This window comes from Chelonia mydas, chromosome 20, assembly GCF_015237465.2.
Source record: "Chelonia mydas isolate rCheMyd1 chromosome 20, rCheMyd1.pri.v2, whole genome shotgun sequence".
Taxonomy (NCBI): Eukaryota; Metazoa; Chordata; order Testudines; family Cheloniidae; genus Chelonia; species Chelonia mydas.
Window position 1 is genome coordinate 15090603 of NC_051260.2, and position 20602 is coordinate 15111204.

The 20602-nt window shown below is 60.4% G+C and overlaps 2 protein-coding genes and 1 long non-coding RNA gene across 5 annotated transcripts; 1 reads left to right on the forward strand and 2 right to left on the reverse strand.

Moving 5' to 3' along the window:
* The first annotated feature begins 882 nt into the window (after nt 1-882).
* SWSAP1 (SWIM-type zinc finger 7 associated protein 1) lies at nt 883-2370 on the forward strand. Its single transcript, XM_037887875.1, has 2 exons — nt 883-1113; nt 1644-2370. The coding sequence occupies exons 1-2, from the start codon at nt 898-900 to the stop codon at nt 2181-2183; spliced, it is 756 nt and encodes a 251-aa protein (XP_037743803.1). The 5' UTR covers nt 883-897; the 3' UTR covers nt 2184-2370.
* Nucleotides 2371-3876: 1506 nt separating this feature from the next.
* Nucleotides 3877-17451, reverse strand: EPOR (erythropoietin receptor). 3 transcript variants are annotated; one of them, XM_043532953.1, is made up of 10 exons: nt 17080-17443; nt 16915-16948; nt 15724-15914; nt 9451-9580; nt 8921-9099; nt 8014-8165; nt 7775-7928; nt 7104-7191; nt 6372-6459; nt 3877-5869 (listed from the first exon to the last, which is right to left on the reverse strand). In XM_043532953.1, exons 3-10 carry the CDS (start codon nt 15827-15829, stop codon nt 5276-5278), a joined length of 1491 nt encoding a protein of 496 aa, XP_043388888.1. In that variant the 5' UTR covers nt 15830-15914; nt 16915-16948; nt 17080-17443; the 3' UTR covers nt 3877-5275. The 3 variants fall into 3 exon arrangements, with proteins under 3 accessions (XP_043388888.1, XP_037743792.1, XP_043388889.1); XM_037887864.2 differs by lacking the exon at nt 8014-8165 and having other exon boundaries at nt 8921-9014; nt 16915-17451; XM_043532954.1 differs by lacking the exon at nt 15724-15914 and having other exon boundaries at nt 8921-9014; nt 16915-17448.
* On the reverse strand, nt 11365-15717 carry LOC122463397. Its single transcript, XR_006286735.1, has 2 exons — nt 13936-15717; nt 11365-13742 (listed from the first exon to the last, which is right to left on the reverse strand). It is a non-coding gene; the product is annotated as an uncharacterized LOC122463397 (long non-coding RNA).
* Nucleotides 17452-20602: the final 3151 nt, after the last annotated feature.

The following is a 20602-nucleotide window of genomic DNA, read 5'->3' on the forward strand; positions in this document are numbered from 1 at the left end:
GCCAGAGCTGTGGGGGAAGCAGAGGTAGGATAACAGGGGGCACAGGTTGAGATTAAGAGCGTTGGCAGAGGTGGAAGGGCTGGAGCCCAGGGCCGGGGTAGCAGAAGGGCTGGAGGTCAGGGGTGAGGAGCATCGACACAGCTGGGTGCGATCGGTCAGGATCAAGGGGCGTTGACTGAGCTGTGGGGGGGACGGGACCCAGGGCTGGGATCGCCGGGGCTGCGGGTCAGGAGCCAGGGGGGTCAGGAGCCAGGGGCGTCGGCAGAGCTGTGGGGATGGATTTGGCAGCCAAATAAAGGGAACATTCCTCAAACCCCTCCGCTCTCCCCACAGCCCCATCAGCGCCCCGGGCCAAGGCTGTCAGTGCTATATAGCCCAGTCAGTGCAGGTGAACTGGGGTCCAGTGCCCTGGGCAGGGAGTGGGGCCCGGACGCCTGGGTTCTATCCCAGCTGCGGGGTGACCCGGTGCTCAGGGCAGGGGGTGGGGCCCGGACGCCTGGGTTCTATCCCAGCTGCGGGGTGACCCGGTGCTCAGGGCAGGGGGTGGGGCCCGGACGCCTGGGTTCTATCCCAGCTGCGCGGGGGGCGCGCTGAGATGGGTCCAGTGCTCGGGGCTGTGAGCGCGCAGCCAGAGGCGGTTGCAGCCACTGATTGGCTAGGCTTCAGAGAGTGGGCGGGCCCTCCCCGCGGATTGGCTGGAAGGCAAGAAAACGAAGCGGCCGGAGGGACTCGCCCCAGGATTGGCTAGATCAACGGAGGCGGGCGGTCCTTATTCCGGATTGGCTGGAGATTGAAAGGGGCGTGACCGGAACCAAAGAGGATTTCTGATTAGCTATCCCCCAGGGACTGGGCGGGACATCCCCCCGGATTGGCCCGGAGCGCGGAGTGGGCGGGGCAATGTCGGCGGCGCTGCAGCGGGCGCTGGGCGCAGCGGAGCCCGGCGCGGCCCCGGCCCCGGCCCCGGCCCTGGTGCTGGGCCCGGCCCGCTCCGGCCGCTCGGCGCTGCTGTTCCGGGCGGCCCGGGGCGGGCCCCGCGCGCTGTTCCTGGCGCCTCGCGCCCTGCAGCGGCTGCCGGGGGCCCGGCGCGGGGAGAGCGACCCGCGCGGCCTGCAGGTGATGGGCGGGGCCTGCGCGGAAGGGGCGGGGCCAAGGGCCTGGGGCGGGGCCTGCGCGGAAGGGGCGGGGCCAAGGGTCAAAGTCTTAGGGGGCGGGGGGCTGAATGTGGGGAGAAGCTGGAGGCCGCAGTGCCTGATGGGAGCGGGGAGCTAAGGGGTGGGGCTTCATGGCAGGGGAGGAGCCTAAGGGGCAGGGCATCGGATAAAGGGAGGGGCCTGAGGAGTGGGAGGGGCTTTTTTGGAGGTGGTGGGGGTTGGTGCTGGCATAGGACAGCTGGCGGCCTGGACCTGGCGGGGTGTTGGCAGGGGGATGCCAGGCAGGGGAAGGGAGGATATACTGGGTTGGGACTAGCTGGGAGGCAGGGGGGCTTGGCTGTGGTTGGCCTGGTGAGGGAGGGGATCCCGGGCGGGGGCAGGATGGGCTGTGGGGGAGGGGATCCGGGGCGGGGGCTGGATGGGCTGTGGGGGAGGGGATCCCGGGCGGGGGCTGACCCAATTCAATCGCTTCCCTCCCCTTCCCCACCCTAGCACATCCAGTTCCTCTACCCGCCCTCCTTGCGGGAGCTGCGGCAGCTGTTGGCCTCGCTGCACCAGAGCCTGCCTGGGCCCCCTGCCCTCATCTTGCTGGATGGCCTGGAGCATTACCTCGCTGATTGCCCTGGCCCTCAGGCAGCCGCCCGGCTCTCAGCCCTGCTGGTGGACACAGCTTCGTACTTCACAGGGCGTCTCCATGCGGACCCCCAAGGATCTGCCCCCTGCTGCCAGCTCATCGCCTCCATGCAGGTCTCCGGGGAAACAGAGGTTGAGGATCATCTCAGCATCCTCCAGCGCTACTTCCCAGCCCAGTGCTGGCTGTGCCCAGACTCGGCGGCAGCCCTGGGCCAGGAGGACTGCGGGGGCGACGGGCTGTTCAGGGCACGCCTGTCCCAGCCCGGTGCTCCAGACCGGGAATGGAGGCTGGGATTCGGCCTCGATGGAGAGATGAAGGTATACCCGGTTCCACGGGGGTGTGCAGAGGATCCAGGGGCAGCTTCGGACAGAGACAGAGCTGCCGGGGCTGAGAAGTGACCGCTGGGGCTCTGGCCTCTAGCATTCTCCACTGGAGATGTAAATCCGTCTGTTTCCCGAGTGTGGGTTTCTGCCCTGGTCGTTGGCTGAAGCTTGGGCGATTTAGGGGAAAATCCATCTCTGTACATCCCCTCCTTGGCCTGCTTAATTTGCCACCCACAGTGAATAGAAATGGTGGAAAATTCAACAATACAAATCTGTTTATTCCAGTACCGCCGAAGGAGCAGCCGAGATCGCCCCCCCCCCCCCATCGCGCCAGGTGCTGCACAGACAGCGTAATGTGCAGTCTCTACCCCTGAATCTAATTTATTTTCCAGGGTTTCGGCTCTCTGAGGAGGTGGGGTGACCTGACCAGTTAGCTGCGCCCAACTCTGAGGGGGAGCCCATCTGTTCCAGTGCGTAGGATGCAGGGCTCGGAGCGGAGGAGATCGGGCCTCTGTTCCTGGCTCTTGCCACTCACCTGCTGTCTAACCTCGAGTCATTTCCCCTGCTCTGAGCATTAGCCCCTACTCCCGGTCCAGAGCCAGTAATAAAACCTGACTCCAGCCCCTCCCAGATCTGGGAGTAGAACCCAGGAGTCCTGGCTCCCAGGCCCTCCCTCTCCGGTTCTAACCCACTAGACCGCACTCCCCTTCCACAGCCGCGAATGTCCCTCCCAGCTGGTTAGTGCTATGGAGCTGATCTGGCACAGGGCTGGGGGCGCTGGCACAAGGACGGTGATGCCACGAATCAGGCCCAGCAGCCCCTGTGCAGGCTCCCTGCCGCCTCGGCTGGAGCCTTCAGCTCCTGCCCCCTCCCGTCTCTCCCGACGGGCTCCCGTCCCAAGTGGCTCACCCTGCCGATGTTGGATCGGCGCCAGTCCCTGGCGAGAGTCAGCGCTTGGCTGGGCTTCCGCTGCCTGCCACAAGCTGAGCTGCTGCTGATAACCCCCGGGGGGCTGGTTGCTGTGGAGATAATCGCTATCAGGTGGGGACGGGCGCTGAGCCAAAGGGTTCTGCCTGCTGCCTGCCTGTGGGGCTGTTGGGGGGGGGGGGGGGTCCTCACTCGGGTGGGAGGCCGGACCCAAGCAGAGCTACTCCCCCGATTCCGCCCCTGGCACCCCGGCACTGTCTGCCGCCCGTTCGAGCTATGCCACAGTGTTTCTGCCAGCGCCTGGGCTGAGAGCCGGTGGAGTCATTGACGCCTAGTGGCATGGGAGAGCCAGCAGCGTCCAGGGCCCCGTTGCCACGTTTCCTTGCACTTGGGCCGGGCACGTGCAAGACCCCAGCACGCGGCACAGGCAGCCATGCACGCTGGCTTTAACCGGTGTCGCGATCCTCAGGCCCTGCTACGAGGAGCGGAAAACATGATTTATCTGTATGACGGCAGTGTCCAGGATCCCGTTGTGCTAGGTGCTGTACAAACTCCCATCACAAAGCCAGTCCCTGCCTAAAGGGGTTCCAGTCTCTCCCCCGGCATCTTTTCCCCCTGCGTCTCCCTCGCTCTAAGCTGGCCTGACAAGGCTGGCCCAGGCACAGATGGGGAAGCAGGTTTCTACCCAGCAGAGAAGGCGGCAGTCCCCTGGAGGAGCAGTGAGGGGGAAATGCCGAACCCGGTTTGAAGTCGGAGCTTGATCGGTTTCAGACTGAGCTGACGTAACCGGGCATCCCGGATCCGTGGAGCCGTCCCCAGCAGAAAATAGGCAGACGTGGAGTGGAAAAAACCAGCCCCTTTATTAAAAAACCAAGATCTCTCACGCATCCAGCCGCTGCGGGCTCCCAGCTGGGCCCCAGCCCTGCCAGGGCACTGCGCTGCGGGGCAGTCCCCTAGTTGTGGGGATTCTCAACCCCCACTGGCCCTCCTAGCCAGCCCCACCTGCTCCCCTTTAACAAGCCCCTGGCCTAAGCTGGGGCCCCACCGCTGCCGGGCAGATAGGAGCCCTCAGCCCCCAGGTGTTTCAATGCTGGCCAGGTGGGTTGGTCTCACCCCAAGAGGACTGCGGTGGTGCCAGGGCGAATCAGTCCATCTGGCGCCGGCAGCATCCCTTAAAGGGTTAATGACGAGAGCGCCCCAGGGCAGGGACAACCCCATGGGGTTAAATACTTATAGCAGAGGGAAGATCCAAATGACAACCCGGGTTGGTCAGTATTGTCAGCCCTGTTTTACAAGTGGGGAAACAGGTGCAGAAAGGGGGCGGGGGTGGGACTTGCCCCAGGTCACAAAGCCAGTCAGCGGCACAGCTGGGATAGAACCCAGGAGTCATGGCTGCCAGCCCAACCCCCAAACTGCACTCCCCTCTCAGAGCAGGAGCTGGAACCCAGGAGTCCTGACGCCCAGCTCCCCTAGCTCTAACCACTAGGCCCCACTCTCCTCCCACAGCTGGGGCTAGAACCCAAGAGTCCTGACACCCGGCCCACCCCCTCACTCTAACCTCTAGCCCCTACTGCCTGGCTACTACATTGGTCACAGCTGTAACAGATTTACAGGGGTAACGGGGCTTTTTGAGCTTTCCTCCCCTATACACATAAGTACAAAAAGAAAAGGGGCAGGATTGCAGGACTCCCAGCACCCCTTGCAGCCGAGCCAGGCTGGGGGGTGGGGGGGAGAGCAGAGTGGGTGGGCTCCCCTTGGTGGCACAGGGGGCTACAGCTTCCACCCAGCTCGTGTTTCGAATCCAAGCCAGCTCTGGTGTGGGGGGGCGATTGGAAGTAACGCCCCCTGCTGGCAGGTTGGTCCCTGACCACCTGCTCCATGGCTGCAACAGCCGGCACCGTCCGCGTCGCCTCGTGGCCCATCCGGCCAGGTGGGAGTTTCCGTCCCGGTGAGAGCCCAGTCTGAGCCTGAGCTGGGGCAGTTCGGCTCCCACCTGCCTTGGCTCCCACCACAGCCTGGCAAACACCGGGCAAGAGGGAGCTGGTGCTGGGGTCATATATCCATCCTCAACCTCCTGCTGGGACGGGGGTCTCCTTTACCTCCTCCCAGGTCTCCTGAACCTCCTGCCGGGACGGGGTCCCCCGCGACGTCCTGCCGGGAAGGAGTTTCCTCCACATCCGGCAGACCTGGGGGTCCGTCTCTGTTCGCCAGGCCTGGAGTCCCCTGCCCGTCTGCCGGCACTATGAGCACGCCACGTAGCTGGCTGGGAAGGGCTGGGCCTGGCCCCCATCCTGGCACAGGTTGGTGTAGAGGTTGGGCCGGTTGGTGCTGGTGCCCAGGGGGCCGTAGTCAGCAGAGATCCCTGAATCGGACACGAGCAAGTAGCTGTATTTGAGCGGGCGCTGGTGCCCGCAGGGTGCCAGCAGCTCCGAACTGGGGTCGAAGACGGTGTACTCGAAGCTGGAAGAGGACGAGACCCGCTCCCCCGGGACAGGCTCCGGTGTGGCCCCCGGGGGGCCCAGCTCCTGCCCCACGGCAGGGGGGGCTTCAACGCCCACACTGCTCCAGGCATCCAGCAGGAGCAGAGAGTCCTCGCCCAGGCTGCACGGCATCAGCTGTTCATCCAGCACCAGGTAGTCGCCCTGGGGCTCTGCGGGCAGCTGAGGGCGGCTGGGCAGGGCCGAGCCCTGGGCTTTGGGGGGCAGAGGGGGCACCGGCCCCTCCGCCTTGGATTCGCGGCCCTCGGACAGCACCTCCAGCAGGCTGGGCTGCTCCTCCAAGTAGCCAGGGTTCCCACTCCACCAGAGGCAGGCGTTCCTTTGTCCCAGCCAGAGCTGCGAAGGCAACAGGGCCTGGATCACCGGAGAGGCTGGGTGCGGGGGCACCTTCTGAGCCAGGCCTGGTGGTCTGAGCCCCCTCTCTGCACCCCTGGACTCTCAAGTTCTGCCCGTCCCCCCAGCACCCACCCTGGGCCAGATCCTGCCAGCCCCTTTGTTTTAAACCAAGGATTTATGTAGGGCCTACAACAACAATGCCTAGCATTTGGCAGCATGAAAACCAGCCCCAGGCTCACTCCCCATCTTGGCCCTTCTCTGGGGGCTTCCCCATCTCTAAGCATCTCCCACCCCCGGACAACCGCCCTGGTCCCCCAGCCCAGCACGTCCCCCCAGCATCAGACCCCCATAGCCCCAGCACAGATGTGGGCAGTGTGGCGTGGTGGGCAGTGTGGTGACCCCCCCCCCCCCGCCCCCCAGCAGGCCCTGCTGGCCAGACCCCTCCATGCGTCGATGGGCTGCAGCCCCCTGTGGGGCCCCTGGCCAGGGCAGAATCCGGTACCTGGAAGTTCCCCTTGTAGAGGGTGAAAAGCCCCTCGAATTTTTGCTCCGGGCTGGGAATCACAGGCCACAGCTGCTTCTTCAAAAACCTTGGGGGGGAGCGGGGGGGACAGCAGTGAACAGGAGACAAGCCCGGGTGTGAATCCTCCCCCCTCCCGCAATGGAAATGCGTGTGCAGCCACCCTGCGAACGCTCGTGGGTCATTGGCGGCAGGGGGCTCAGGAGATACGGCCCCCAGCGCCGCCCCCACGCCTCGTGCATCCCCTCACACACGCAACCGCCAAGCGTATGCAGACACGTTGCCACACACATGCACATGCTACCCTAGACAAGTACATGCACGCACCCCTGGGGACACCCCTCCGTGCACACATGCCTTGCACATACTCTCACACATGTGCCCAGTCCCCCACACACGTGTGAGGCGTGTGTGCACATGTGCACCCCTGGACACACACCTCCATGCACGCGCACACGCCTCACACACAAATGCATACCGCCCCCAAACATGACTGCACACATGGGCATCTGCACACACAACCTCGCAGCCCCCTTGCACCGCCCCACACACAACCTTACAGCCCCCACCCCCACTCCCCTGCCCCCCTGGGCACCACACCCAGTTTGGCAGGCGTGTGTGCATGAGTAAGGCTGGGGTTGAAGCCTTAGCCTGGAGGGGCCCAGCGAGTGCGGGATGGGCTGTCCCGGTGGGCACGGGCGCAGCGGGCGGTACCTGCGGTGGGTGAGCAGGGCAAAGAGGGCCAGGAGCACCACGATGAGCACCAGAATGAGCGACAGCGACAAGATCAGGGGGTCCAGATCTGCAAGGTGGGGTGGCAGGGTCAGCCCAGGCTGCGGGAATGAGTGGCCCCATGGATGGCGCCAGCTGCCTCCAGTGGGATCATAGAGAAGGGCCCAGGATCGGACCCCCAGACCATCCCGCGGCCCCCTCCACGCCCACCCCACCCCGCTATCTCCCGCCAGCCCACGGCCCCTCCACCCCCATCCCCCCGCTATCCCCCGCCACCCAATGACCCCTCCACCCCCATCCCCCATCCTCCCCCTCCACCCCACGGCCCCTCCACCCCCACCCCATCCCGCTATCCCCTGCCACCCAACGGCCCCTCCACCCCCACCCCGCTATCCCCCGCCATCCAATGACCCCTCCACCCCCACCCCGCTATTCCCCGCCACCCAACGGCCCCTCCACCCCCATCCCCACCCCGCTATCCCCCGCCACCCAACGGCCCCTCCACCCCCACCCCCACCCCACTATTCCCCACCACCCAATGACCCCTCCACCCCCACCCCACTATCCCCCGCCATCCAACGACCCCTCCAACCCCACCCCGCTATCCCCCACCACCCAACGCGGGGGGGGGGCCTCCGGGGAGGGGGTCTCACCGTGGGGCGTCACCACGGTGACCGGCGCCGACCAGGCACTCCAGTAGCCGCTGTAGCTGACGCCGTCGGGCTTGACGCGCACGGCCAGGGCGTAGCGGGTCCGGCCCCGCAGGTTGAGGATCAGGCACTCGGTGCGGCCGTCGGGGATGTCGACCTGCAGGGGGCGGGAGGGCAGGGTGAGGGGCGCCGGGCGGGGCCGGGGCAGGGGCGGGGCAGGGCAGGGGCGGGGGGGGGCTCACCGTCTGGCGCTCGGCGCCCTCGGGGGCGAAGGCCACCTCGTAGCGCAGGCTGCTCTCCAGGTAGCGGAGGCCGGGCGGCTGCCAGCTCACGGTCAGCTGCCCCGGGCTCTCGGTCGCACGCGCCGTCAGGTTGGACGGAGGGTCCGGGAGAACTGCGGCCGGGGGGGGGAGACGTGAGCTGGTGTGTCCGGGGGCCTGGGAATGGGGCTCGAGGCCTTTCCCCTCTAGGGGGCGCTGGCCCCAGGGGGGTGGGGGCCTGGCTGGGTCAGGAGGCTGGGAATGGGGCCGTTCCCCTCTAGGGGGGCGCCAGCCTCAATGCAGCCCCAAGGAGGGAGACGGGTTGGCTGTGGGGTGTGGGGCATGGGGACTTTCCCCTCAAGGGGGCGCCAGCGCCCATCTGGCCCGGGGCAGGGGAATTAGCTGGGTCGGGGGGTGGGGAGTGGGGCATGGGGTCTTTCCCCTCCAGGCACTGGCTCCGATCTGGTCCAGGGCAGGGACTGGCTGGGGGCGGGGGGCAGGGAATGGGTCACGGGGCCTTTCCCCTCTAGTCAGTGCTGGCTCCGATGTGGCCCGGGGCTGGAGACTGGATAGCTCGGGGGGGTGGGGTGGGAGGGAGCTGGGAATGGGGTATGGGGCCTTTCCCCTCTAGGGGGTGCCGGCTCCGATCCGGCTTGGGGCAGGGGCCCAGCTGGCTCAAGGGCTGGGGAATGAGGCATGGGGCCTTTCCCCTCTGTGCACTGGCTCCTGTCTGGCCTGGGGCAGGAGGACTGGCTGGCTTGGGGGGACTGGGAATGGGGTATGGGGCCTTTCCCCTCTAGGGGGCGCCGGCTCTGATCCGGCCCGGGGCAGGAGGACTGGCTGGCTCGGGGGGACGTGGGGCCTTTCCCCTCCCGGCTCTCACACCTACCCACTTGGTTGACCATGATGGTGCGGGCGTGGACGATGTTGCTGCTGTTGCCAGTGTAGGCACCAACGTGCAGGGGGGTGAAGGACGGGGTGTCCTGGGGGGGGAAGATGCAGGTGAAGCGGGTGCTGTTCCAGGGCGTCCGGGCCACGCTCAGGTTGCAGCGTTGCGGGGCGTCCCCCCTGTCAGAGGCAGGGAGAGAGGGGGACAGGGGGTCAGCAGCAGCAGAGGCTGGGGGGAGGGGAGGCCTGGGGCCCTTTCATGCACGCCCTCTGCCCGGGGCAGCAGACGTGGGATGGGGGTATCAGCAGAGGGGGCACGCTTGGTGGGGCACATGCTGGGGCTGGCCTGGGGGGCACAGCCTGAGGGTGCAGAGGGAGGGGGCAAGGGGCAGGCTGTGGGATGAGACTTGGGGGCACAGAGGCAGGCATGGGAGGGACGGGGGCACAATGGCAGCACTGGCATTCCAAGACTTGCCCTCTCCCCCCCTCATCTCCCTGCAGAGGGGCCCCCGGTGCGGGAGGGGGACTCACTCCACGACATAGAAGAAGCCATATTCCGTGGCGCTCGGGGGGCTGCTGCTCTCCCAGAAGCAGGTCAGGTCCTCCAGGCAGCGTGTGAAACATTTGGGGTCCAGGGGCTCCTCACCCAGAAGCAGGGCAGCTGGGGGCACAGGGAGGGCCCAGTTAGCAGCCACCTCTCCCCCACCATCCACACGGACCAATTAACGACCCCCCCACCCCGAGTCATCGAGCGATCCCCCCGATCCTAGTCCTGCACCCCTAAAGCCTGGCCAGCGAAGAACACCGCTACCCTGCAGCAAACCCTGCGCCCTAGTAACATCCTGCTGCTGGGGGTTCTGAGGGTTAACAGCCCCTTGCCTTGAACCGCCCGGGGAGGTGGCTCCAAGAGAGACCTTCGCAGCCAGGCACAAGAACAACCCCAACCCCCAGCAGGCAACAGGCCCCAGCTGCTGCTGAGAGTGAGGGGTCTTGTCTGGAGCCAGCCGGCCCTGCCCGAGGGGTTCCTGGGGGCAGACTTCTGCTCCCTGGGTCTGCCCCACTGCAGGCAGACACCCCGTGAATGGAGCAGGGCACTCCATTGGCACCATGCAGGAGAGTTAATGTGTGCGGGGGAGAGTCCGGGTGAATGTGTGTGTGTGTGTGCGTGAGCATCTCTGTGTGCATGAGTGTCTACTGACTCATGAAGGGCTATTCAATAGGGGGTCTGTGTGTGTGTGTATATGTGTGCATGTGTGTGAAGGTAGGTGTGTGTATATATAGATATATGGGTGTGGATGTGTGTAGAAACAGGTGTGTATGTCTGCGTGTGAAGGTAGGTGTGTGTCTGTGTATGTGTCTATGTATGGGGGGGGTAGGACTAGGTGTATGTGTACATGTGGGTTATTGTGTGTAGAAAATAATAACACAGCTCCTCACTACACGGTTATACTGTGTCCGGGCAGCGCCCGGCACAACTGGGCCTTTGGGCTCTACCATAATCCAGATAATACATATGATTAGTTCGTGCTTCGTTTATTAGACCAGGGCCTGTTCCAGGCATTTCACGGGGATTCAGCCACGTGCAGACACAGAATTCCCCTTAGCCTCTGTCATTTTGCTTGAAGCTGCTTTCTGTTAACAACTCCCAGTCTGCGTCACGCATGGAGTCGAGAAATGATCTTTAATTACCTGTTCTATATTATTACCTTATAGGCTACGTTCCCTTTATATAATTTAGGAAAGTAGATTAGATAGATAGATAGATAGATAGATAGATAGAAGGTATGTATGGGGATGGATAGATAGATTAGATAGATAGAAGGGGTGTGTGGGGATAGATAGAGAGAGAGAGATAGAGGGGGTGTATGGGCATAGATAGATAGATAGATAGATAGAAGGGGTGTATGGGGATGGATAGATAGATAGAAGGGGTGTATGGGGATGGATAGATAGATAGATAGATAGATAGAAGGGGTGTATGGGGATGGATAGATAGATAGAAGGGGGTGTATGGGGATGGATAGATAGATAGATAGATAGATAGATAGAAGGGGTGTATGGGGATGGACAGACATAGATAGATAGATAGATAGAAGGGGTGTATGGGGATGGATAGATAGATAGATAGATTGAAGGGGTGTATGGGGATAGATAGATAGATAGAAGGGGTGTATGGAGATATATAGATAGGTAGATAGATAGATAGATAGATAGAAGGGGTGTATGGGGATAGATAGATAGGTAGATAGATAGAAGGGGTGTATGGGGATCGATAGATAAATTAGATAGAAGGGGTGTATGGGGATAGATAGATAGATAGATAGATAGATAGATGGATGTGTATTGGAATAGATAGATTAGATTAGATTTTAGAAAACAATATATTCTTTATAACCCTGTTTTAGGAGCAAAATTCAACTTAACCATGACTATGGAGGCACGAGCTGCGTCTCATTCATATATTAAGAGAAGACGTGGTTTTAACAAAATGTCTGTACGGTAGAGGAATAAAATATCAAAGAAACATAGAAATGTGGGGCTGGAAGGGATCTCGAGAGCTCATCGGCGAGAGCTCATTGGGTCCAGCCCGCTGTGCTGAGGCAGGAGCAAATAAACCTTGACCATCCCTGACCGGGGTTTGTCCAACCGGTTCTTCAAAACCTCGTGTCGGGGATCCCACAACCGCCCTTGGACACCTGGTCCAGAGCTTAGCTCCCCTTAGGGTTAGTTAGAAAGTTTTTCCTAATTCTAGCCTCCATCTCCCTCGCTGCAGATGAAGCCCATTGCTTCTTGTCCTACCCTCCAGAGACAGGGAGAACCATTGATCCCCACCCTCTTTGTAACAGCCCTTAAGATATTTGAAGACTGTTCTCAGCTCCCCTGTCTCAGTCGTCTTTTCTCAGGACTAAACATGCCCAGGGTTTAATCTTCTCTCACAGATCCGGTTTGCTAAACCTTGGGTCATTTCTGTGGGTCTCCTCTGGCCACTCTCCAAATTTGTCCACATCTTCCCTAAAGCGCAGCACCCAGAACAGGACCCAGGACTCCAGCTGAGGCCTCCCCAGTGCCGAGCAGAGCGGGACAGTCACCTCCCGCGTCTCACGTATGACACTCCTGCTAATACACCCCGGAATATTAGCCGGTTTCACAACTGCATCACATTGCGGGCTCGTTCAATTTGTGACTCACTCTAGCCCCCAGCTCCTCTTCCTGACACTAGACGTTTGATTTTTCCTTCCTGAGTGAAGTACTTTGCACTTGTCTTTACTGAATTTCATCTTGTTGATTTCAGGCCAATTTTCCAATTTGCCAGGGCTGTTTTGAATTCTAATCCTGTCCTCCAAAGTGCTTGGAACCCCTCCCAGCTTAGTGTCAGCCACAAACGTATAAGCACACGCTCCACTCCGTTAGCCAAGTCACTAATACAAACATTGAACAGTACCTGACTCAGGACTGACCCCTGCGGGACCCCAGCAGACACACCCTCATAGTTTGACAGCCAACCATTGATAACTACTCTCTGAGTACAATTTTCAACCAGTTGTGCACCCACCTATCTATCTATCTTACATCTAGACTGCATTTCCTTAGTTGGCTTATGAGACTGTCACATGGGACTGCATCCAAAGTGTTACTGAAATCAAGATATTTCCTATCTACAGCTCACTGGGCCAGTAGACAAAGAAGGAAAATACTACATTTGCCCCTGTCCAGTCCTCTGGGACCTCACCCATCCTCCAGGAGCTCTCGAAGATAATCGCTTCAGCTCGTTCCTTAAATAACCTAGGATGGCTTTCATCAGACCCTGCCAACTTGAATGTATCTCACTTATTTAAATATGCTTTATCCTGATCTTTCCTTGTTTTGGCTCGCGCTCCTTCCCCCTGGTTAATATTCATTGCGTTGAGTACCTGGACACCGTTAGCCATTTTAATGAAGACTGATGCAAAATAGGCATTAGACACTTGGGCCTTCTTGATGTCATCAGTTTGGATCCTTCCCCGCTAAGTAGAGGACCTCCACTTTCCTTTGCCTTTCTCTTGCTCCTAATGGATTTAAAGAACCTCTTCTTCTTGCTTTATATGGCCCTTGCAGGTGTAAATCGTTTTGTGCCTTAGCCTGTCTGATTTTGTCCCTACATGATTGGGCTGGTTTTTTGTTCTCCTCCTGAGCAGTTCATCCAGGTTTCCACTTTTAGTAGGAGCCCTTTTTGATTTTCAGGTCATTAAAGAGCTCCTGAAGGAGCCCCGCTGGCCTTTTACTGTTCTTCTGATCTCTCCTTTGTACTGGGATACTTTGAAGTTGTATCTTTGATAGCGTCTCCTTGAGAAACTGCCAGCTCTCCTCAACTCCTTATCCCATAGATTTTCTCCCCATGGGACCTCAGCTGCCAATTCTCGGAGTTTGTCAACGTCAGCTTTTTTTGATGTCCACTGTCCTGTTCCTGCTGCTCTCACTCCTTCCTTTCCGTCGAAACATGGAACTTATCCCGTCACAATCACTTCCACCCAAATCGCCTTCCAACTTCAGATGCGTGACCCATTCTTCCCCACTGGTCAGAATCAAGTCAAAACTGCCCTTTCCCCCGGTTCCTTCCTCCGCTGGCGGAAACAAACGGCTGGCCCCAGCGCATTCCAGCAGCGGACTGGAAATCTTGCCGTATGACCTTCCCGACAGATGTGTGGGGAGGTGAAGTGCCCCCTGCTTACTACCAGGTCTTGTGTTTTGGATCCTTCTGTTATTTGTTCTAGAAATGCCTCCTCCAGCTTCTCTCCCTGATCTAGGGGTAAACCCCCCACCGTGATGTCACCCCCTCTTTCCCTCTCTTTTATCTTTCAGTTGCTCTGCCTCCCACCTCCTTCTGGGCAAAGACTGTGCAAACCAACTTTGTATGCTACACACGATAAGAACGTTTCAGACTATGTACATGCTTAGATGTCGGAGGTAAAGTGCAGTTTGGAAAACATATTCCAAGAGGCTAGATACTAAACATACACACACAGTATACAGCTATACACACGCTTCGCTAGAGAAACACATTTTCTTTACAGATACACAGTCACATAAATAGATGTGAGATGTGTGTATCATACATGTGCGTGTATATATATATTTGTGTGTGTATGTACACAAGATACACATATTTATGTACATTCACACATTTTACGTAGATACACATATACACAAAGAGGCATATACTCACATATTTTGTATAGACACACAAATTATACACACACTTCTCTATCTGTGCATAGACCCACATCTAGCTGTCTATACACGGCACCTTACCACACATCTCCCAAAACGTATTTCACGTAACATGCACCCCCCCCGTCCGTATATAGATATGCAGCTACCTCATTACCTATACAGTCCATCTTTTTACCATATAAGTTTCTCAAAATATATTTCCCATAACACACATGCTTGTACAATGGCCCACCATGCTTATCTGTGCATGGGCTGGGAAGGAGTAGATGTTTATCAGTAAATGTTGATTTCACCACGTACACGCACAAACTGATAACAAGTGTTTCCGCCGACGATCACTGAAATCTACGGAGAGAAGGCCGTAGTTTGATTTAAGGCTGTTTCCTTTGCGTATTTTGGTACGTGACGTTGACAAGTTAGGTTGGACCGGTTAGAAAGCTTGACCTTTTTCAATCTGAACATCTAGTGTCGTTAAATACTCGTTGTCGGCACCCCCACCCCGTTGTCTGAAAAAAGTCCCGTAATTTTGTGCAGCTGTGGAGATTTAGCTCAAAGCAAATCTAAAAAAAAGACTTACGAATAAACCCTGAGATTCTCCGTCGAAATGATCAAAAATAAAAATGAAATTTTTATGACCAAGTCTAGCTCTGCAGGTTACCGCGAATTACTTCTGCTTTTATCTAACGGGTCTCTCCGCAGAGTCGCCGACACGCTGCTCTACAGAACCGCCCGGCAGCCCCGTTAGCGTGGGCTGGGAAACAAACCTAGACCAGCACACGGGCAAGTGGGTCAGCGATACACTCTGTCAGAGAGGTGGGCTGCTAGGGGGCTTTCCCCCAACCTCAGCATCCTTCTGGAGATGCTCAGATTGCTGGCGGTTAGGGCCATATAGGCATTTGAATGGAGAGATGGGTGTGTGGGGGGATAGATAGATAGAGGGGGTGTGTGGGGATAGATAGATAGATAGATAGATAGATAGATAGATAGATAGATAGATAGATAGATAGATAGATAGCGGGGGGTATGGGGATAGATAGATCAATGGGGTGGGTCAGCTCTGCTGTAGTTCGGGCTCTCGTTAGGACAGACGGGTCTGAGGACAGAGAGCCAACTGGAGGGACACGTGTGTCTGGGGGTCGATCGGGCAGACCCACACGCTGAGCTAAGACATCAGAACATGTTTCACAGCCACATTCACTAGAGCCTGGTGCACACACGCGCACGCGCGCACACAGCAGGCACTCAGCACAAACGCCTGCAAGCGCACCCCCACACTCACGCACGTGCACACCCCCACACACACTCATGCTTCCACATCCACACACATCCACGCACACTCGTGCTCACTCACGGTCACACACACACTTCTGCTCATGCTCACGCACGCATTCACGCACACATGCTCACGCACACACACTCACACTCACGCGCACACACTCACACACACACTAGCTGTCAGGATCTAACAGCAGAGGGAGGAAATCAGTTTCCTGTTATGAAACATTCCTGCCCCGTGCCCCTGCCTGGCCCCCGGGCCACTCACCCTCCCCAAGCCCGCAGGGCACTGCCAGCCCTCAGGGCCCACGCTGATACCTTGGATGTTGAAGCCATTGTCAGGTCCGGCTCCCTCCTGCGTGGTGCAGGTGGCCCAGGCCAGCAGGGTGCAGAGGGCAGCGATGTGGCTCCAACGAGGCTCCATGGTCCGGAGCGCTGAGCCGTCTGGCCTGGCAGGGCTCCCTGGCCCCTGGCTGCAGGTTGTGGCTGCGCTCGGAGGGGCGGGCAGGCTGGGAGGGGACAGATAAGGGCTGGGCTGGGGCTGCTGCTAGGAGAGGCTGAGGAGCACGGCAGGGAGTTGGAGAGGAGCCAGGAGGGGTAGAGACACCCCCATGTCTCCACCAATGCCCCCTCCACTGCCTTGGGGAGCGGATCACTGCCCCGTGGGATCCGGGGGGAACAGATCACTGCCCCATGGGATCCGGGGGGAGCTGACCATTGCCCTGTGGGATGCAGGGGGGAGTGGATCACTGTCCCGTGGGATCCAGGAGGATCAGATCACTGCCCCGTGGGATCCAGGGGGAGCTGACCATTGCCCTGTGGAATGTAGTGGGGAACGGATCACTGCCCCATGGGATCCAGGGGGTTCTACCTGGTGGGATCCAGTGGGGGGCTGTGTAGATCACTGGCCAGTGGGCTCCAGAAGAGAGTGGATCCCCATCACACAGGATTCACTGGCCCGTAGGATGCACAGCTGGGGAGTTGATCAGACGAGGCAGTGAATCCCCACCCCGTGGGCTCTAGCCGGGCCAATCCTGCGCTTTGCCGATCGAGGGTGCAGCGGGGCGATCGAGCGGGAGATGCCCTCACCATGCCGCAAACAGGGACACTCAGGCTCCAGGTCGCAGGACCCGGACCAAACAGGGGGGTGGGGGGTGATGCACCCCAGACCCAGAGGGTGCTGGAAAGAGGGTGTTAAAGGGTGTTTAGACACCCCCTGCCTGCACTCCCCAACCGTCTGGCTGGAAGGAGGGCAGGTCCCTTCCCAGCAGCAGGAAGATAATCAAACCCTCCCAGGGGACGTTGGAACTGGGCAGCAGATAAACCGGGGCGTTGTGATGCCAGCACATCGGTATTGCTGGGTTTTGTGCATTGCAAGAGTCCGAGAGGCGCCAACCAAGATCAGGTCCCAATTGGGCCAGGTGCTGCCCAGACCCCGACCGAGCTCAGGGCCCCCGTCAGTCGCGCAGCCGGGAGGGGGGAGCAGTGCCTTTTTAAATTTTTACTCACCCAGCGACGCTCCAGGTCTTCGGCGGCGGGGGGTCTTCACGGGGTCCGGCTCGGTGGGGGCCTTCAGTCGCCCAGGGTTTTCGGTGGCGGGGGTCTTCACGGGGTCCGGCTCGGCAGGGGCCTTCAGTCGCTCCGGGTCCTCGGCGGCATTTCAGCGGCGGGGGCCTTCAGGGCCGCCGAGGACCCGGCGCGCCGCCCAGTGAGTACAAGCAGGTGGCCCTGTTCGCTCCCCCTAGCCACGCCACTGGCCCCCGTTGTGCCAGGCACTGCCCAGACCCCCTGAGACAGTCCTTGCCCCAAGCACTCCCGGTCTGAAGTCACAAGCCAGACCAAAGTAGATTCATTATCCCCATTGTACGGGTGGGGAAACTGAGGCACAGAGCCGTGCCATGCGGTCACCAGGGAGTCTGCGGCACAGCTGGGAATTAGACCCAGCTCATCCAGGTATTTGTAGCTTTCACTAACATCCCTGTCCCCGCTTTTTACTGTGAAAAACAAACTGTCCCACGTTCAATCAAAGCCGGGCCCCACACGCCGGCCCCCCGTGACGCAGGTGAGATCTGTCACAGCAAGAACATGGGGCGGGACAGGCTGAAACAAACACGGTGTGTTGGCCAGAGATAAGGCGCTGGAGTGGCGCTGGGCTGGACCGGGCTGTTTACACCAAGCCCCGGGCCTCTTTGAAACAGCTGAGTAGCAGGATCATGCAGGGGTGGTAACTGAGCGTCCCGCGTCCACCCCCAACACGTGCACAAGCGTGGCCATAAAACGAGGAATACACGCATGCCGCCCCGGACACACTGGTGCAGGCACGCCCCTGCACACACACGACTACACGGATGCACAAAGACATGTACATTCCTGCATGCACCCCCCCCCCCGAATACAGGCACATCCCTGCATGCACACGTGACTACATACACACACGCCTGCAGGGACAGACACACATCCCCGCACACACACCAATACACACATGCACACACGCACAAAGACATGTACCTCTCTGCATGAACACCCCCCCCCCCCGAATACAGGCACATCCCTGCATGCGCACACACCCACACACACACACACACACTCAGGCAGAGGCATGTACATACAGCCCGGCAGATGATCACACACCTGTATTATTACACACATACACACAAACACACCCATGCACACAAACATACACACGAGCTCCTTGCATTCGAAGGTTAAAACATCAGCCACGGGGCACTTTGTCCAGCTTGGGGTTGGGTTCTATCCCCAGCTCAGGGAAGGGGGGTATGTGTCAGGACTCCTGGGTTCTAGCCCCAGCTCTGGGAGAGGCCTCGGGGGTTAGTGGTTGGGGGGAGGGGGATCAGGACTCCTGGGTTCTAGCCCCAGCTCTGGGAGAGGCCTCGGGGGCTAGTGGTTGGGGGGAGGGGGATCAGGACTCCTGGGTTCTAGCCCCAGCGAGAGGCCTCGGGGGCTAGTGGTTGGGGGGAGGGGGATCAGGTCTCCTGGGTTCCAGCCCCAGCTCTGGGAGAGGCCTCGGGGGCTAGTGGTTGGGGGGAAGGGGATCAGGACTCCTGGGTTCTAGCCCCAGTTCTGGGAGAGGCCTCGGGGGCTAGTGGTTGGGGGGAAGGGGATCAGGACCCCTGGATTCTAGCCCCAGCTCTGGGAGAGGCCTCGGGGGCTAGTGGTTGGGGGGAGGGAGATCAGGTCTCCTGGGTTCTAGCCCCAGCTCTGGGAGAGGCCTCAGGGGCTAGTGGTTGGGGGGGGGGATGGGCGGGGGCCAGGGATACTCTGTGCTCAGGGAAGGTGCAGGCGATGTGGGGGGAAGGACCCATATCAGCCGTTCCCAGGACACTTCCCTCTCTCCTTGCTACTTATCTCCCCCGCCCCACGCGGGATAATCACACCCCCCCATGGGGGCTCCCGCCCGATTTCCCCCTCTGGGGCCTGCCCGTTAACCCTTTCTGAGCTGGGACAGCAAGAAGAGACTGGGGGTCACCACAGGCTGACGGCCCCCCCTTGTCACCACAGGGTTCACAGTGGGGTTGGGGGAACCAGGATCACCAAAACTGGGGGGGGGGATATTAAGGACGCCCCTTAACAGCTGGGGTGGGGGAGGAATAAGGCTGGCTGGTTGCTAGGCAACTGCAGGGATTGGGGGGGCAGGAAACTAGTGGTGAGATGTGAAAGTGTTAAATCTGCTCTTGGCCCAGAGCAGGCACCTGGGGCTGGCTGGGGTGGACCCAGGGGCTTGTTTAAGGACCAGCTGGAGACTCCCAACAGCCAAGGGGAGCCCCCCGGACCCCTCATTCACACCCAGCAACCCAGCCCAGGCCCCGGCACCAGAACAAAGGGGTCAGGCCAGGAGTTAAGCGCTGCCCCTTGGCCGGACAAAGGACGGAGCCAGAATGGTGCCCACCGCAGCTCTGCTGGGTACATGCTCTGGCTTGGCCAGGCTGCCCCATGCGACCCCCCAGTGCCACCCTGGGCCCCCACTGAGGCTGCGAGCAGGTGACTAATGAACCTGCTCTGGTGGGATCTGGCTCCTGGGGGGGCACGCAGGGGGCTGGCCGGCCTCCGCTCCAGGGAGCCACCGAGAGAGAGGGTGGCTGGTGCCACAGGCCCAGTTCCAGAGTCACGTGGGGCCGGGGGTGCTGCCCCATAAGCGAGTCACCCCCAAACACCCAGCCTGGAGCAGCCCCTGTGGATCCAGGCCAGTGTTTAAAGGACAATGGACCCACAGGCGTGGCCGGGGTGAGATGGGCTCGGGGCTGGGAGCGGATCCCGGGGGGACGGGCCCCCATGGGAAGACAGAGTCCCCGGACCCAGTGGGCATTGAATAAACTGGGGGTCATGCACCCGGGAGCGCCCGCGTCCAGCCGCGATTCACAGCCGATGGACCCGGCCCCATGCAGCCGGGCACCCCCCAGCGAGGGGCAGGGAGCCTGGCCTGGCACCAGGGAGGCACCGTGGGCCCCAGATACCAACCTGGAGGAACCCAGGACACGGCCCTGCGCCAGCCAGCTGCAGAACCCGAATCCACCTGATCTATCGTCCCTCCCCACAGGCACCCACCCGTCCCCATGCCCCCCCTCCATCCCTTCCTACCCCCCACCCGCCTCTCGCCCCCTCTATCCATCCCTTCCCACCCATGCCCTTTCCCCCTCTATCCATCCCTTCCCACCCCCACCCGCCCCTTGCCCCCTCTATCCATCCCTTCCCACCCACCCTTTTCCCCCTCTATCCATCCCTTCCCACCTCCAACATCCCTTCCCACCCCCACCCGTCCCCTTGCCCCCTCTATCCATCCCTTCCCACCCACCCTTTTCCCCCTCTATCCATCCCTTCCCACCCCCAACATCCCTTCCCACCCCCACCCGTCCCCTTGCCCCCTCTATCCATCCCTTCCCACCCCCACCCGCCCCATGCCCCCTCTATCCATCCCTTCCCACCTCTCACCCTTCCCCTTGCCCCCCTCTATCCATCCCTTCCCACCCCCACCCGCCCCATGCCCCCCCTCCATCCCTTCCCACCCCCCACCCGCCTCTCGCCCCCTCTATCCATCCCTTCCCACCCATGCACTTTCCCCCTCTATCCATCCCTTCCCACCCCCACCCGCCCCTTGCCCCCTCTATCCACCCCTTCCCACCCACCCTTTTCCCCCTCTATCCATCCCTTCCCACCCCCACCCGTCCCCTTGCCCCCTCTA

What these genes read in the sequence shown, in the direction of transcription:
- EPOR (XM_043532953.1), bottom strand. Translation starts at nt 15,829, where the DNA reads ATGGAGCCTCGTTGGAGCCACATCGCTGCCCTCTGCACCCTGCTGGCC. An exon ending in CAATGGCTTCAACATCCAAG is followed by an intron (nt 9,581 to 15,723) that starts GTATCAGCGTGG and finishes CTGTGCCCCCAG; the next exon opens with CTGCCCTGCTTCTGGGTGAG. An exon ending in AGGGCGCCGAGCGCCAGACG is followed by an intron (nt 7,929 to 8,013) that starts GTGAGCCCCCCC and finishes CGCCCCCTGCAG; the next exon opens with GTCGACATCCCCGACGGCCG.
- SWSAP1 (XM_037887875.1), top strand. Translation starts at nt 898, where the DNA reads ATGTCGGCGGCGCTGCAGCGGGCGCTGGGCGCAGCGGAGCCCGGCGCG. An exon ending in GCGACCCGCGCGGCCTGCAG is followed by an intron (nt 1,114 to 1,643) that starts GTGATGGGCGGG and finishes TCCCCACCCTAG; the next exon opens with CACATCCAGTTCCTCTACCC.